General features: G+C 39.6%; 2 protein-coding genes across 5 annotated transcripts in view; one reads left to right on the top strand and one right to left on the bottom strand.

The window, feature by feature from the left end:
• The window catches only part of ANO3 (anoctamin 3), a 244,823-nt gene that overhangs the window by 203,041 nt on the left and 23,473 nt on the right, over nucleotides 1-18,309 (top strand). The gene's annotated exons all lie outside the window — the stretch shown is intronic.
• On the bottom strand, nucleotides 455-16,749 carry MUC15 (mucin 15, cell surface associated). The gene is made up of 4 exons (XM_080983882.1): nucleotides 16,288-16,749; nucleotides 8,915-9,654; nucleotides 7,240-7,395; nucleotides 455-4,179 (listed from the first exon to the last, which is right to left on the bottom strand). Exons 2-4 carry the CDS (start codon nucleotides 9,609-9,611, stop codon nucleotides 4,013-4,015), a joined length of 1,020 nt encoding a protein of 339 aa, XP_080840008.1. The 5' UTR covers nucleotides 9,612-9,654; nucleotides 16,288-16,749; the 3' UTR covers nucleotides 455-4,012.

Genomic DNA, 18,309 nt, shown 5'->3' on the forward strand with positions numbered 1-18,309 from the left:
TACATTTTGAAGCTATTATCGTCATGCTTGTTAGGGATGTAGATCTCTATACACAGCTGAAATAAGCCCTTCAGGAACACAAATGACTGGGTAAATTACTCTAGTGCTAGAGAAACCTCTTCACTTTGCAGTCCATTGCAGTATTATACTAGAGGTATATATGAGTTGTATCCAGTGCTAGTCATATGCAGAATAGACCAGTTAATGAATGGAGATGACTCATTTACAGCCATTAATTTCAATGAGTTTACTATGAGTATAGAATCATAGAATCGTAGAGTTGGAAAGGACTCTGAGGATCATCTAATCCAACTCGCTGCAATGCAGGAATCTCAGCTAAAGCATCCATGAAAGATGGCAATCCAACCTCATATTAATATCTGTGTTCTTTAATCCATTGTTTTCCTAAAATATCCATCCCATTTTAATCCTATAGTGTACAATGACAAAGAGCTTAAAGGTTAAAAAATAGCTTTATTGACATAGTTTACAAATATGTATTTATATGCATTTATCACAATCCCAGCTGCTGGGTTGGTGAAGGGGAAAGGGTGACTCTCCAAAAGCATCAAACTGTCATAAAAAATAAGCCACAATAATGATTCTATAGGCAAAGCTGGATATAGCTCAACTCAGTAGACCAACATAAATCCACAGAAGTCCAAAACCAGGTGGGATACAAAGACAACCCCACTGGATTTGTAATGCAGTACTTACACTTTCTACATTTAGTCTCTGACTCATGGCAGAATGGTTGCTGCTACTGTTGATTTATTTAAAGTCCCCTTTGCATTATTTACATACAGTGTGCAGGGCATGCTATTTCTAAAATTCATATAAGTATATCCTTAGGGTACCCTGTTGGGTAACCATCAGAGACATCCGATTCCCATAGTCTGCACATAACATGAAATTTCAGTCCGTATGTAGGAAGGAAGAACTGTGGGATCAATGCTGCCTTTGCTGTCAACACGGCACACTTCTAAGTCTCAATTTTTGGGAAGCAAGAAGAGTTCTCTGGGGGAAAGGCACCTGCTATCTATTTATGCTCATCAAGATTGAACTGGAAAGCAGGCTTTACACAGGACAATTTGTTCAGCATTCTGTCTTGAAAGCTCTGTTTGCATTATCAAGGTCTGTCTCTAATCTCTTATTACTGGAAGTTGAGAGAGTAACAGGCTACAAATTCTCCCCTTCTGTTTCAGCTCATATGTCAGTGTGAGTCAGTGCTGCAGGACACCTAACTTTTAAAAAGCATAGAATAATATCTCAGCGTGCTTGGTGAGGGTGGTCAACCCCAAAGCTGAAGACATCTTGTGCCTTGGTCTAATAATATTTAATAATAACGGTGGCAAATTCAGAAGCCAATGGAAATATTATTTTTCACATTTATATCATTTTCTTCCATCAAGGGGCTCTGGGTAGCATTCAAGAAGCTATCTATTTTCTCTTCGCAACAGCCCTGTAAGGTAGAGACTGACAGGGCTAGAGCCAGATTCCAGTGGGCCTTCAGCATGAGTGTTGCCAGTGGAGCCTGACCTGGGCTTCTGCCAATACTGCTATCTGCTATTGTAGCCTCAGCCACAACCACCATATGATGCCACTGCTGCTGCTGCTGCTGCTGCATGCTACTGCCACTTTTGAAAGGGAACCAAGCTGGTGCTCTGCTCCAATGTGCAGCGTGGCGACATTTAGTCTCCCAAAATGCAATGCCCTACTAGACATCAGTATATTGCATGTTGGATGATCAAAATACCCAGTGGACACCACACCAAGGATTGGAGCCAAGCACCCATGCAGCTCCCATTCAAAACTACTGTTGCTGCTACCACCAACCAAAAGCACCGTGCCTGGAGAGAATGAAGTGAGACAGCAAAAGGTTCCATGCTATGGCTCAGTGGTGGCAGAGGCACTGACACTTCCTGGTAGTCCCAATGGAGTGACAGTGTTGGTGACAGGCTCTTCTAAGTCTTTGGGGGCCTTGGCAAGTGCTCATTCATGCCGGCCCCGGATGCTGGGCTTAGACTCTGTTTTCCCGCAGTTTATCCAGCAAGTTCCCAGAATAAACTGAGATCTGATGACACTCCACCCTGGCTCTCAGTGCTCTTTCATACAGCAAGCATTTCCTGCATGTAGCAGGGAAGTGTGTTGCTCTTCTCAGATAAAAGATACTTGGCAAATTTTAGGACCCATGTTTCGGGATGAATTTGGTGTTCCCTATCTTGCATTGTTATCAAGAAGCATCTCTTTTGTCACATAGTTTCCTTGGCGCCTTGTGATCCCAAGCACTAGAGTTAAAGCAATCTCACTTCTCTTGGCAGTCTAGCCTGTGTGGAATGCAATATGTAATGAAAAATACATTGCTTTGATTTTTGTTTTATTTTCCATTATCCTAGTTTATTACTCCCTTCTTCCACACGCATCTGTGATAAATGACAATTTGCTCTCCTTGCATGTAAGACTTGGGGCCAAACTAACTGTACGCAATGGTGAAGGTAATTTAGACAAAAAATTGTTGTGTAAATAGCAGCCAAGGGGAAACCAAACAGCCTCAAAACTGGGGGGAATGGGGAGCGCCCTTTGATTCTCCACTTGGGTCCAGACAATAACTACACTAAGCCTTCTATTTGCATTTCAGCTGAAACCACTTCTGATGCCGATTGGATCTTGCAATAAATTGAAAGCTGAAAAATGCCATTTTTGTTGAGACTGTGGCATTCAGATTGGTGTTGCAGTAAGAGAAAAGACAGCCTCTTTGCCTGGACATCTGGGCTGATTGTTCATTGGCCAGGCCAGTCATACTTTGTTGACAAGATGTGGCAAAATGAGGACGGGGATGTGAGCATCCCAATGAAACTAATGCACTGTAGTTGGGAAGAATTTATATTCCGACCTCCAGCTGAATCCATGCCAAATTGTGCATTCTAATGCTCATTCATATTGCACAATGCATTTCTTTCCATGTGCAACTGAATGCATTCCTATAATATATGTGCTAATCTGAACTGAGGCCAGAATGTTTGGCAAGATGGGGAGCACCAGCTCTGCTTCTGCACCCACCCTTGCCATGTAGACCCCAGAATGTTGCCCATAAGGTAATGTGGCCCCTGGGCAAAAAACAAAAAAACCTACCCCTACCTCTGTGCCAGTCCCTTGATTTAAGTGCTTTTTTGCATTTGTAGAACATAATTGGCTCCCCCCCTTTTTCCCCATTCATGGCATTTCCCCTAGAGTAAAAACAACATGCATGCCATAATTGATTTGCTATAATAGTCTAAAGTCCATCCAGTCCAACATTCTAGCAGCAGCCAAGCAGATGGTCATAGAAGTTGACAAGCCAGGCATCCTCTCTTGTTTATGTCCAGCATCTGGCAGTCTAAACATACTGACTGTGAGCGTAGGAAATGCATTCTGCTATCACAGTGAACTACTACATAAAGAGCTATCCTTTGTGATCTTTCAAAGTCGTCTAAGTTTTTTCAGAGCTCGTGCCTATCGTATCTGGTGGTAACAAATTGAGTTAGATAGTTAAGACTTAAGTTAAATAATACAGATGAAACAGATGAAGAAAGACTGAGAATTGGTTCACACATGCAAGGACATTGACTGATGAGAGGATACCATTGGTACCGTATTTATGTCACTGACATACTACAGATCCAAAAATGTAGGTAGAATGTTCTTATTGCTTTGTATAAAGCACAATTCTTTGCCATAGAATCAGTTTGGACCTGTGTGTTAGCACTGGAATTGACCACTCAGTAAAGGGCATTGATATGTGAACCATCCAAAACACAATGCACACAAAAGTGAAATTCTGGGCATATAAATTTGTAAACATGGCCAACAAGCATTGCCTCGCTTAGATTATTGGAAACTGTACATATCAACAGGCAGAGGGCTGGTGCAACAAAAAAAATATCTTTCAAACCATTATGACCCGATCCTTAAACTCAAGAAGAAGAAGAAACCATGGATGTGAGATGTTTTGTTTTGACACAAGTTATTCACACTACTGTGCTGACGGTTGTGATGTGGACATGTCATTCATCTGAATTGCATCATAGGGAGATTCTTTGCTGCTCTGGGCTGCTGTCTCGTTGACTGTTGTAGGGCTGTAGTATGACAGATTTCCAAAGCTTGCACCGTAAGGCTCAGGCACGTTGTCTAGTCGTAGAACTGCAAAATAAATGTAGACAGATATTTATAGGGTTCTGAACAATGCTTCCTTTGAATAGAATGTTAAAAAGGTCCTTGAATGATTTATTTTATCTCAGGATGCATCTGACTAAGGAAGTATTTCTACTCTTGCCAGTTGTAGGTGTTGGGATGTGTATGGAATAAAATGTGATTAAACATCAAGCTCCATACACACTTGCTCATGTGTGGATACACCCATGGCTGGAAATGTCATGTGTGAATAATTAATACTGAGGAACAGAATTGGAATTGCTTCAAGACTCTAGAGCGACTCAGCAGCAGTAAATCTGTCTTTTTCTTAGGTGACTAACATAACGGTTTGGGATATAAGTGTGGCTTGCAAAAGCATTTCCATTTTTAAAAATAGTTTAAAATATAATGTCAGAAGTATGAAAATAAGGCCTTGATCAAAATCATATAGTAGTCAATGGGAGGCTCTCTAATCACTTTGACAGACTGGAGTTTTGCTACAAAATGCAGCTATTATTTTTATCCCACCCATTTCCCATGAGCTCAGAGTGGCATTTTTAGTCTCACAACAAACCAGTGAGATAGGATGGGCAATAGACAGATAGATACTCTCCAAAGGTTGACCTGTGAGTGCCATAACTGAGCATGGACTCATAAGTGTATTTACCGCTTATACATATCCAGCTATCTAACCACCTCACCACACTGGCCAGGGCATGAAGTTTTCAGTCAGTTATTATGGTGCAAGCAACAACCATCCAATTTTAAAAAATACAACACAAACTTGGCAACTCCTTTCCCATATATTTTCTGCCTTGCTCATCTTCCTCAATACAGATGTTGCTGAAGCACTATATTTTGGCAACTACAAGTCTCCTTCTCCTCTAACCATTATAGGGGCTGCTATACAGGACTTCCTTGCTCAGGCCAAGAAAACGGATGCAAACGAACCCTTCTAGCTTTGTAGAACTAATCTATGAGCAGATGTTTCTGCAGCATGTTTTTTCCTTGGTCCTTACCTTGCCTGTAGAGCTGGCTCAGATGTAACACTGACCCATAGCTTAGTGTGGTGAGAAAATATGACCATCTCTGGCTCATGCACTTCCTCTCCTTCATGTCATCCAGACCTGACACATTCTAGTTAATCATAACTACAACTGAACAGAGGCAGCCTGTCCAGTTTTGCCACCTGGGGGGAAATGGGAAGATGCTTCCCTCCCCCCTCTGCTGCCTCACTGCTGAAGCCTTTGTTTACCTGGGTCACACAGTGGTGGCTTCCAGTGAGTGGTGGCAGCAGGGGTGGGTGGGGCACCCACAGTGGTGCTGCCCAGCAGGATTCTGCCACCTGAGGTGGCTGCCTCAGTCTGCCTCCTGCCAGCCCTGCAGCTGAAATAAGCCAATAAACCATAGTTTAAGAGCAACCACAGTTTAGGTTTAAAATGCTAAACCGTGATTAATATAAAACAGAAGTAGTAGGTCCTGACCTTTCATCATAACTTCACCAGAAGGGGAAGGGGAACATGTGAGCCCAAGCCTCTTGCTTGTGATGCTACATGATTTAGCATTACAGGTAGATGCTGCACTTCTCATAGAGTGGAAATCCAGAGGAATGGAGGAGAGAAAAATGCCTGATCTTTTCTAGGTGCTAAATCACTGGGGCAACCATCACAAATGCGTTCCTTCCCCCCTGACTAAAAGGCAAGAAAGAAGCAAGATTAGACTACTTTAGAACTGGAATCCACTTCTAATCAATTGATTGAGGTTCAGTGCCTCAAATAAACATGTCAAGATAGCTAAGAGAAAGAACAAATCATTGTTTCTACACCTAGCCCTAAAGGGGCCATTGAGCTTCTCCTGTGCTGTTTAATGCAAGTTAGAAAGCAGAATAAATCCATGTTAAAACTGAATGTTTTAATACAGTTAATATGGGTTTAGCATTCAGTTGTCGAAACAATGCAGGAAATGCAAATACATTTTTTGTGTCATGTGATAAAATATTTGACATTTGAATAGATCGTTTGTTTCTAATGGTTGTTTATTGCACAGGAAACTACCTAAAGCAAGAGCACATTAATTTGGATTTGGGTGTAAACTAAAGTCTTCAGAGACATCTCCTTACAAGAATTTATACTGCTTTCTTTGCTTTGATGTGTCCAGGTTTGTGTTTGAGGAGCAGCTTGCAACAGCATTTTATGGGCAATTCTTTTCTCTGAACATATCATTCCATAGCCTATTGTTACAGAGAAGAGCTATCTGCTTCAGGAATAATGTAGATTGATGCCCATTAAAGACTTCATTCTGACTGTTTTATTGCTGCTCATAATTGGAGAGGGCATAATATCACCAACAGTACAATAAGTGGCATAATGTGTCTGAATTTCAGAGGAAAAATGTGGACCTTTTAGTGCCACTGTTATATAGATAATAGAAGGGGTATAACAAACCTAATGAGCAGTGTTTCAAGTTTAGTTCTGAAACATCATGACAGAGCATTTTTTTTCTGGTAGTATTTTATTTCTAAGGAAAATTAAAATGAGTGTATTTTGAGCATGAAATCTGCATTTGGTAAGGGAAACCAACTGAATTTGTAAATTACATTTTCTGCTTCTGCAGATGTCCTTGCAGTTTGACTACAATAAATGCAATCATGTAAGCATAATATCATATATGAGAACAGCCTGGCTTCCCTTCAAGCAACACAAATAAATCTCATTTTCCTACACAAATGTGGATAGCAGGGCATTGAACTGCAATGTGTATAAAGTGTTGGTGCTGATATGTTTTCCAGTAGTATGGATTGTGTTTTGCTTTTATTACCTGCTTCCATTGAAGCATGAGGAAAAGCATACGTGCAGAATCATCTGATCCTTTCCTTTCTGCAGTCTATAGTTTGGGTGCCATTTTTAGCAGAAGATTCAGTATTTAAGTACCTCATTTGAAGTCCAGACAATTGGTATGTTCTCAGGATGATCTCTGTGCTATCAAAATCTCAAAGCTATCTCAAAATGATTACAATAAAATGAAATCTGTGTGACTATAATGTCTCAGTTCGTTTTGCTGTTTCATTACCTGGATCATTCCTCATGTCATCATAAAGTCGCTGATGTGCAAATGAGTCCGTTTTTCTCTTCCCACACATGAAATACCCCACCAGAGAGATTAATGCACACCCTAGAATTGCTCCTACTATTGCACCAAACACTACAGCTCCATTACTATGGTTTTCTGAAAAACAAAAACAAAATGGATTTTTAAGCAAACATAACTTTCACAAGCAGCTCTGGAAAATAATCCCTGAATGTTAGGGGTTTGGGAGCAGAGAGAGACTATATAGTCATCCCAAATAATGACTGGCAACTGAGCGAAGGCAAAATGTCTAGATCCCTGATAAGATCTGAACACCCAATCAGAGTTTATGATCCAAAACATTCACTTCTACATATAACTCTAAGTCATTTTAAAGAAACTATTATGAAAACAGTTTCTCATATGTCATTTATTTATTTATTTATTTATTTATGGTATTTTTGTTCTTCCCCACAACTAAAGTTGTGTAGATAGAATTGTCACAATACAACATGAACAATAGAATTGCAGTATGAAACACAGTGCAGGACAGATTAAGGAGTAAAATTAAATGCAAACAAGAATCTGTTTAGTAAGTAATATGATATTCACACATCTGTCTGTCTATTCCACTTTTTATACTGAAATTATTTCCTGTCCATCAGAATCAGAAGTATAGGCTGCACCCATTATAGACTTTTTGTGTGAAAAAGAAAATGAATTTATTATATCTGGGTTTGAGGATTGAAGAAAATATTGGTTTATAGAAAGCAAAATTGTTGGGTGCTATCTTGGAGCAGATGTTTTGGATAATTTAGATGAAGAACCAGAAGTTCCCTTTTTTCTTATTTTATGCTTTCCTTTTTTCACCGTCTGGTTTGTGTTTTTATTTAGATTACTTTCTTTTATCTTTGATAAAAAGATATTGGAAATTTGATTTTTAACAGTTGTATATTTTCTTTCCAACTTTAATAAAATCTAAATGGAAAAAAGAAGTGTAGGCTGCATAGTTTGGTTACAAACTTTGTAGCACATTTTATACCCTGTATTGGTATTTTCTGTTGACATATTCTTTATAGCAGCATTTGGATTGCGGGGGATAGACATTGTCAGAACTCTGAAGACAAGTTGGGAAATTATGAAAGCAATGTTCTTTCTTCAGAACAGGCTGTACAATCTGCACTAAATAAGCTTTTCTTCCCTATAAACAAGGACCACGTGCAAAAATAAAATAGAACCTATGGGTGGTATTCAACTAAATCTTATAAAGACTAGACCTATGAAATTAATGAAGATGACTGTTAGCTCTATTAATTTCAATGAGTCTGCTCTGAGGAGAACTTAGTTGACTATCCTTCCTTGGTGCACTGATGTTCTTCAGAATTAGTTCACTCAGACATAATGCTACATTGAAAAAGATGTCCTTTTATTTCCATTTTACCATTATTAGAATGCAGTGGAGGGAAAGAAGAAGAAAAGTCTGTCTGTGGCCATGTAAATGTAAACTAGAATCCTGTCAGGTTTTTCTGCTGCAAAATAAATAGCTCAGCTTCTGTAACTCCTTTTAAAACTGAGCCAGCTGCAACAGTGGGTCTAATAATATCTATCTACTCTGGGTGGACTATGGTAATGTAGATACTATTATTGAGTGGTGAAATATTCTTGAAAATTAAGGTACCTTTTTGAGGTTCTCTTGCTTCTGCCAACCCATCAGTAAAACTGGAGTACAGACTCGTGGTTTGCAAACTTATCCGTAAAGCTGTTGTAACACTGTTGATCTTAGTACCTGGTGACATGGTTGATGTATTTGACATACTACTGGTAGGATGAACTGTTATGCCATCAATTTGAGTTCCATTAGAAGAGACTATGGTGGTAGAACTGACATTATAGTTGGCTGTGGTAGAGTTGTTCATTGCTTTCTCTGTTGAATTGATATAAGTTGTGACTGAATAGTTTTCAGAGCTTGTGAACAGGCCACTGCTGACTGTAGGCATCTCTGAAGGACCTGATGTTCCATTGATTATTGCAGAAGTCTGATTTGAATCTTTTGTTGTAAGATTCAGCTGATGTGCCGTTGAAGATAACCAAGTATTAAGGAGTGTCACATTGCTGCTTTGGGTACTGCTTTCAATCACCATATTTTTTGTTGTGTTGTCATCAGTGTCTGTTGGTGATGTAAGAGTTACAGAAGGAGTTCTTCCAGAAGTTACAGATTTATTGGATGATTTATTTATAAATATAGTAGAACTCATGGTTGTGTTATTTAAGCTGCTTGTAGTGGCTGCGATACTTAGCGCATTGACACCAGCATTTCTGGTTGACTGCAAGTTAGCCAACAGCAAAATGAACATAATTTCTTCTGGGAACATCATTTTCCCTCCACAGGTATGATACTTATTTCTTGATATGATGAACCTGTAAAAAAGTTCAGAGTTTATATTTATCTTTATATTGCATCTTTTTTATGTTAAAAAAGTCACAGAGATTCACTGAATTGAAGATTGAAATTAATAAATACACAAAGGATATCTTGCAGTTCTCATTCTGGTTGTTTCAGTTGTGGTCAAATACTAGGTTTCCCCTTTTATAAACTTGGTGTTTTCATGGATTCACTGGTACGCTATAGACCAAGATATTGCGGGGTATCCCAATCTTCTATAAAAAGAGTCGATGAATATATGTGGCTTACACTCAGGATCTGACTGACTCCCATATTTGGGGCTAAGAAGGAAACGTTATGCAGGTCTAAACTGCCCGATTACAGTACTCTCACAATAACAAGTTTAGGTGTGAGTGGGAAAAGAGCAGTGTGTTGTCACTCCCAGTCAGCTGATGCAATTAATGGCAGTATGAAGGACTGGAGTTACCATCACTCTGCTTGTTCCTTGAAAAATTGGAGTCCCAACTACTAAATTCAACACTTGTCTACTGTAATATCTTTTTCTCAAAACTTTGCAATTTAAGAACACATTTCTCTTTTTCAAGATAGCAGGATGGTTTGGTCTTATAGACAAGGCCTAATAGCTGTCATTATTCTTGAGCTAGACATAGGGTCATCTTATAGGAATGTATTTTTAAAATGTATTGCCTTTCTCATTGTGTATTATCAGAAATTGTTTTCTGTAAGATTGGTTTCTCTTCTCCGAGCTTTCTGATAGCACAGCTAAGGGACAAAAAAATAATAATTTTTTAAAGGAACAAATGTCCTGGTCAGTTTTCAGGTCCCATAACTGTCTAAAAGAAACCTCACTTTCCTCAGCTACCTTTCTTGTTTCAGTACATTCTGGTAACTTTTTAAGTTTGGTGATACTGGGGTAAGTCTCTTCAGTGGACAGAACAGATTTGTTAATCACTCAATTTTGTGAATCACACAAAATTGTGTGATTAATGCTTTATTGCATCATTGCATTTCATGAATTATCTTTCCCCTTTTGTGGTCTTGGCAGAATTGTGCTCATAAATTACTTTATTCCCATCAGGCAAATCACCATAGTCCCCCTCCATACATTACTTGTGTGTAGGGCTATGCATGTATAGGAGTCCTATTCACTAAAGTACACACATGGAGCCTGGATGTTTGCATGGGAAAAACCTACGTTCATAAGCTCCCATTGGCAGATGTTTATGCTCAAGACGAGGACCTCAGGGGAAAGAGAACAGCATGACACGGAGCAATGGATCCAAACTACAAGAAAGAAGATTCCACCTAAACATTAGGAAGAACTTCCTGACAGTAAGAGCTGTTCGACAGTGGAATTTGCTGCCAAGGAGTGTGGTGGAGTCTCCTTCTTTGGAGGTCTTTAAGCAGAGGCTTGACAACCATATGTCAGGAGTGCTCTGATGGTGTTTCCTGCTTGGCAGGGGGTTGGACTCGATGGCCCTTGTGGTCTCTTCCAACTCTATGATTCTATGATTCTATGATTCTATTATATGAGGAAAAGGGGTAAAGGGATCTTGTATCTCCTCTTAGTTAGGCACCATGTCAACTGTACATGTTGGTGCCTGTTTTCAAAGTATGTTGCATATGTCACAGGCAACTTCAGTCAAATTTACAAAAAAAAAAAATCACTCTTTTTATTTGCTTGTAAATATTTTGCCCACATAGCTGAATATAAAAGAAAAGCAAATTATTTGCTGCAATTACTTTGTTCAAAATATGGCTGCAATTCTTGTGAAATGAGTCAAAGCAGAAGAGACAAATCATTATTTGGCTGATTCCCCACCCTGCATAAGTGGCGGTATTCAAGATGTAATTAATCTGCTTATCCTGAGTTACAAGCCCTCTGACTGAATGAACAAAAACATTTGTCATACCTTGTGACTGCATTCCCTCTCCCCCCTCCCCCCCCCGCCCACTATAACCAATACTTTAAAGAACCACAGGAAGAACAAATAAAACATCGAGTGAGCTTTTAGCAAGCTCTCAAATATTCCTTTCTCTTCATGGCCATACTTGTTGTTTTCCTTTCTGGCGCAACCTGCTCTGCTTTCCATCAATAGCCATTTCATTACTACACAAAGTGAGTTTTGTCATTTTTGTTTTTATTTCGCCTTGGCTGTAATTTGAAACCCCCACAGGAAATTACCCAAAGTTCACTTAACTAAAGCTTTCATTTACAGGGCATGATGCTGAAATCGCTGTACTTGCAACACAAAAGTCTCTCTCTTTTTTTTGTTCCATCCACTATAATTTTCCACTTGGAAAATGGGGGACTCAAAAAAAGAGAAATAGTTGAGTTTATTTTTAGTTATGTGTTTCCCAGAAATCCTTTCATGTGTAATAATAAACCGGTTTCTTGTTCTTTCGTTTAACATTTCTCGGCATGCGCATGCCCGCAGATATAATAGCACATACACTTAGTGGCAAAAGCTGAAATGCAGGAATCAGCTGATCTGGCTTTTGTCCTTTGCTTCTAATTTGAGTTTTGCCTCTTTCTCTCCAACAAGGTTGCTTACAAAGGGCCACTTTAGCACCCAGTAATAACTTAAACCAAAATAACTTCTTCTTTTTTAAAGACACTGATGTTTATCATTTCATTTCTCTGTAGCACAAATTCTTTATGAACAGGTGGAATCCTAATTACACCTCATTCCCACCAATGACGTTCACCATGGGAGGAACCTCCAAGTTCACAGGAAGTGAATCAATGAATAACAATTACTGGTGGGGAGCAGCAGGAGAGAAGGACTATTGCCTTCACACCATGCTTACAGCTTCTCAGAAGCATTAGATTAGCCATTGTAGGAAGCAGACTGCTAGGAGGATTTTTGGGTTAATCCACCAGGACTTCCCTTATAGTCTTATGGGATCTTGCTAGGCTACTTTTTAGTAGTGATTTAGTGTGATTACAACCCCAGTGCTTCATGTATTTGCCCAATTTACTGCTTCTCCATGTTTACTGGTTCTCTCTCCCTTTTGTTTAAAAGAGGGGTGGTGGTGATGGCTGTTGTAGTTATTATGAGATATGAGTTCTCAACTGCTGTAGTATAATTTATTCTTCAACATATTCAAATATATAGCATTGTATCCAATTAACTTTTACTCAGATTACGCCCATTGAAATTAATAGCCATGGCTAATTTGGGCCCATTAATTTCAATGTAAGATTAATTGAATTCAGCCCATATATTTTTCCATGTATAAGATGCCCAAATGTATAAGACAACCCCCCCCCCTTTTAGCCCACAATTAAGAAATTAAGTTGTTTAGCTTTGGGGGGGGGGAGGTAATTTCTGCCAATCGCTCACCCACCTGCCTGCCACTGCCAATCGCTTGCCACAGTCACTGCCAATCGCACACCTCACCGCAGCTGCCAATTGTCTGCCCGCTCACTGCCACCAGCAGCTCATCCACCCACTTGCTTCAGCCGCCAATCGCCTACCCACCTCACCACAGCCGCCAATCACCTGCTCAGTTTCCGCAGCCACAGCCAATTGCCAGCAGGCCTTGCCACAGCCACCAATCACCTGCCCAATCGCCGCTGCCAGTCTCCTGCTGGCAGCTGCCATTAATCGCACCCACACACCCACATACACCCCTCTGCATTAACTATCCGTGTATAAGACGACAGCCGATTTTTGCCTTTTTTTTATAGCAAAAAGCATCATCTTATACACAGAAAAATATGGTATTTCACATTTGCCCTGATTTTTTCCTTTCCTGCTGAAATATTCCCACCTTGAAAATTATGGATCTGCATTTAGGCAGCCTAAGTTGTGTGCAGGTTTCCAGCCCTAGTTTGGATTAAATTTATGGTAATATGATATGCATGGATCTCATGTCCAATAAAGACTGTTAATATCTCTCTACCCCCATTTATTTAATTGGTCTTCCTTTATCTTTAAAACTTACACTGGATTACAGCAGTAAAAATATGCAAAATACATGCCAATTAAAAAACAACACAAATCAAAATTCACTAAAAGGTATTTCTAAGTTAAGAAATTAACATTAATTACCAAAGACTAACCCTCACTATAGTCAGGTTTGGGCTTTGGTGAATCTCATAGGAAGAACATTCCAAAGTTCTGGGTGTCACTGTGGAATCTGATCTATGTGTCCTTGCTTCAGTGAGCATGAATAGGGACTATGCAAGGGAAAATTCAAAGCAGATGTAAATGATGAGACATTGAGGAAAATATGAATTCTCGTGAATTCAAATAAGGCATATGCCAATTAGAGTTTTGATTTATGAGAGCCAGCCATAATCATATATCTCCTCCCTCCCTCCCTCTCTCTCTTTCTGTGGTTGTGTGTGTCAGTTAAGGCACACCCATACCCAAGCAGACTACAAGGTCATGTAAACTACTAGGATTTTGTAGCAACTGCAAATAGTTTAGAGTCCTATTATCTTTGCAGGGTATACTTTATACACAGTAAGACTTCACTTAGCTTTGCAATAGCAAAATCACATGTGTGACGGTCATAAGATCCCTTCACATGATACTTGTTTGATCATGTAATCGATAGGATTGCATTCTGCCTCTAGCCTTGCCCTGATAATTCCATAATCTCATTGGCCCTGGCCCTGCTATCCACATATTAAGATGAGATGCAGAAACCTACGCAGGTGGACTCCTATGCCCTGGAATGCTGCTAACACTTGCGCACTGGCAGAGCTGTGCATTATCAGGGGTGTGCTGAGAGGTGTGGCCAGGCAGCCCCTTTAAGCATATGATGCCTCTGTAAAGAGAAATTTCTCTGGGTATCTTTCCTCCATCTGAATGACTTTGGGCATGGTGAAAAGAGAGGTGGCGCTTCCTGCCTCTGCAACACTCTGTCATTTTTGGCATGACACTTTCACACTTCCTGCCCTTACATTGTAAACTTACATATCTCCTGGGCATAGAGGTGAATTTTTCAATCATTAAGCTATTGTAGAAGGAGAAAGTGGGAGGCACTCACTCTCCTTGTACCTAATGCACCGCATTCAGATTCATAGCCACCAATGATTTTTGTATTAAAGCAGGCATGTCCAAAGTTCATTTCGGGGGCCTAATTTGGCTCGCCGGTTGGTTCAATTTGGCCACTGTGGCTCAACAACTTAAATCCTAAAAAAATGGTCAACAGCTTTGGTTGGCCCTCACAGCCCTTCAGTTCATCAAATCTGGCCCTCCTTGAAAAAAGTTTGGACACCACTGTATTAAGGTATAATGTCTGTGAACCAGCAGCCCTGCTCTCCTCAGTCTCCCGCTCCCGTGAACCAGCCCCAAACCACAATGTTAAAAGCTGTTTTAAATTTTAAACATCATCTGTAGTTTGGTAATGGTGGGGTTACCATGTCAATAACACACTGGTGCAGCTATCATGCCTGCTGTACTTCCTCTAGTATCATTATTCATAAAGGATAATAGCAAGCATGAAATAAAGTAAGTTAATGACCTTCGTACTTATATTGCGTCTACATATTGTCTTATATACCTTGGTATTAGGAATGGGTGAATATGTCAATGTCAGTTCCTCATTTTTCCAATCTTAAATTCAGTCCTCTAGATTTCCACACCAGTTTATGAATTTTTGTATTAAATTAATGGCCCCATGAAAATTCATCAGTGGCAATGTAAATTTCTAATATGCACATTGTAATGCAGGCTTCCCTAGTCCAAAGCATTATTATTTGTTAATTTCACTACTATGTGAATCTTTATGCATGTGCTATTTTAGCATATGCATTTTGCACATATTACTTGACTTTGAGGGCCACATTGCAAAATTCAGAGAAGCGAACATTTCAAAGTTTCAATTTCTGTATTGTCCCAGAAAGTGCAAACTAGGTACCTTCATCTTTAAATGTGAACTGAATTTAATTTATTACCCCATCCCTACTTAGTATGTTCTAGTGATATCATTTAGCATATGGCTTGTAAAGGCTAAAATGCTACTTGACCATAATTGTTTGAAGACATTTTTTAAAAAAAATCCAGTCCAATCTCACTTTTTCCACCCCATCATTAACTCTCATTTGTGGGGCAGAGGAAGGTGTTTTTCCAGATAGTTCCCCCTCTCTGCGTTATACCAATGCTTAAATAGGAGAACTCCAATAATCTAGTATTTCTTTCCTGAGTACAGGTGCAACTTAGCCAGTGTATACATTCATAAACTACAGAGAAGTGTTGTCTTCTACATGCATTCTGTGCAAGTAACTGCACATGTTAAAGATGAAATACTAACTTTGAAACTTTCAGAAAGAACAGCAGACATTATAATGTTACTGAACAGTAAAAGGTCATTTGGGGTAGTGTTTATATACAGTTAACACATGCTAGAGTTTATCACTTTGAGAAATACTGTCATTTAAATTCCTTGAGATATGCCTCCTCTTGCCCACTGCTTAGAAGTGAAGGAGAGGGGGAGACGTTGCAAGCAGAATGTAAGTTAAATGCAACTAAGAACATATCTTCAGATCTGTGCCAGGCCAGGGCATTACCTGGCCGATACAACTGTTCGTTTCTAACCAGGATCACTTACAGACAGAGACATTTTTGAAGAGCTAATGCAAGAGACTAGAAAGATCACTTGGTGAAAACCATTAACTAAAAGCCACTTACCTTTTCAGCTCAGCAGTAATATTTAGGAAGTTGTTGAAAAAACTCTCCCCCTACTTGGAGTGCAATAAGACTAGTCTGCTGAAAACTGTGCAACGCAGGTAATGTAAACGTGTCAGTGTTGTGGTGGTCAGGAATGCACGGTAGAAACGAAATTAGGTGGGGCTGCATTTCTCTGAGTGTAATAGAGCACCTGAGAACCAGAATGACCTGCTTCTCAGCTGTCTTGTTGAGACATAGCATTAGAGAGATCATAGAATTCGGAGCTTTCAGGATCAAGTGAACAGGTCATTTTGTTGCTGCGGGAAAGACTACCAGGGGCTGCTGTAAGATGAACGGTTTTTAGGAGTTAGGCGTTTAGGTTTTTAAAAATATACATTCAATGAACCGTCATTATTTTATAGGAGGCTTGTAGCAATTTTGGAGGGAACTTTATTGCTACTCAAAATGTGCCCCAAAGCTGAAGTCCCGAGAGATGTGAGTCAACATACTTTCTCTTCTTAAAGGGAAGGAATGAATACAGTACTAAAGTATTAGGAACAACAACAAAAGTGTTGCCAGAGACTTAGCTAACTTGCTAGTGGCATATATCAGCTTCTGATTTAAAGGGCACTGTCATTAAAAATTCTTATCTACATTTTGTAAGCAGAATGAGAAACTCATTTTCTAGTCCTCTGTAATGCTAATTAAAAGGTGAATCGAAAGAAAGAAAGAAAGAAAGAAAGAAAGAAAGAAAGATCAGTTTTTCACTTTATACTACTGCACTAGCCTGGAGGTATACTTTATGGCAACAGTATGGCATTTTACTTGTTGCCTTGTAACCTGCTCAGGGAACATGTCGATGGGCAGCCCTATAAATCTGCTAAGAAAACAAATACATAAAACTTTTAAGTACATTAAATTGTAACCTGTAATCGTGGGGTAAAAGTTTTATTTTTAATCCATTAACCCTGAATTCCTGTCAAAATCCCCTCTTCTAGACAAGAATTAATAGTTCACGGACCCTGTCATCTTTTGCATATAATCACCCTTTGTGGTGGTTGTATTAACTCTTGTGGTTCTTGTATTAATTTACAAGGCCCTTAACAACTTGGGTCCAGGATATTTCAGGAACTGCCTGTTCTCGTATTTTATTTTATTTTATTTTATTTATGTCACCCTTCATCCAAGGATCATAGAGTGATTTATAGTATATAAACACAATATATATATAATAATAACAGACAAAACAATACCCCCACCCTATAGATTGATTAATTAGCCAAAGGCCTAGGAGAAGGTTTTCTCCTGGCACCTAAACACATGTAATGAAAGATTTAATGTAATGCGGATTTGAAGAAAATGCCATAAAAACCCAGAAGCATGTAAGTAAGGATGTAGGTGGTAAGTATCTTCCTACCCAACCCTTCTTCTCCCGTCTCCTTGGGCTTCCCCTCCTCAGCCCTGCTTCCAAGACTCTCCAGAGGGTCAGGAGACTCTCTTGAATGTGGTGGGCTGCAGCAAGGAAGGCTGTGGTAGGGGAGGAGATCATCCAAGCTGGGGCTGAGGCACCTTCCGTGAGCAGAAGCCAGCCTGAATGCCACAGCACACTCAAATTCAAAGGGTCACTTGGAGGCAGGGCTTGGAGACAGGGCTGCAAGTGGGAATAGGAAGCAGAATGGCCACCTCCTGCTAACCCTTGATCAATAAATCTATAAATATATCTGATCAGATGTAGCTCCCAGAAACAATACATCTATTTCTTGTGTGAAGTGGGTATACATTGTGCCAGGTAACATACTGATCTCACCAAGGTTCTGGTCTTTGGGCTGCACTTTTTCAAAGTTCTCTGTTCTGCTAATATTTTGAGACAACATCTCCTGTGTCTTTATATCAAAAAGAGGGGTGTCAATTGCTTTGTTTCCAACCTGCAGTTCTTGAAAGCTTTAAGGGTACTTCAAATAATTCCTCAGTGCTTTTGTTGGTGAGAAATCCATGCAGGCATTCTCCCATGGCCATCTGAAGTGCTATTAAAGGCAACAGGAT

Source organism: Podarcis pityusensis (genome assembly GCF_964106645.2).
Source record: "Podarcis pityusensis genome assembly, chromosome: 1".
NCBI lineage: Eukaryota > Metazoa > Chordata > Lepidosauria > Squamata > Lacertidae > Podarcis > Podarcis pityusensis.

Excerpts from the sequence above, each read along its gene's own strand:
- MUC15 (XM_080983882.1), bottom strand. The coding sequence starts at position 9,611 with ATGATGTTCCCAGAAGAAATTATGTTCATTTTGCTGTTGGCTAACTTG. Across the intron at positions 7,396-8,914 it reads AGCAAGAGAACCTCAAAAAG|AAAACCATAGTAATGGAGCT; the intron begins GTACCTTAATTT and ends TTTGTTTTTCAG. Across the intron at positions 4,180-7,239 it reads TGACATGAGGAATGATCCAG|TTCTACGACTAGACAACGTG; the intron begins GTAATGAAACAG and ends TTTATTTTGCAG.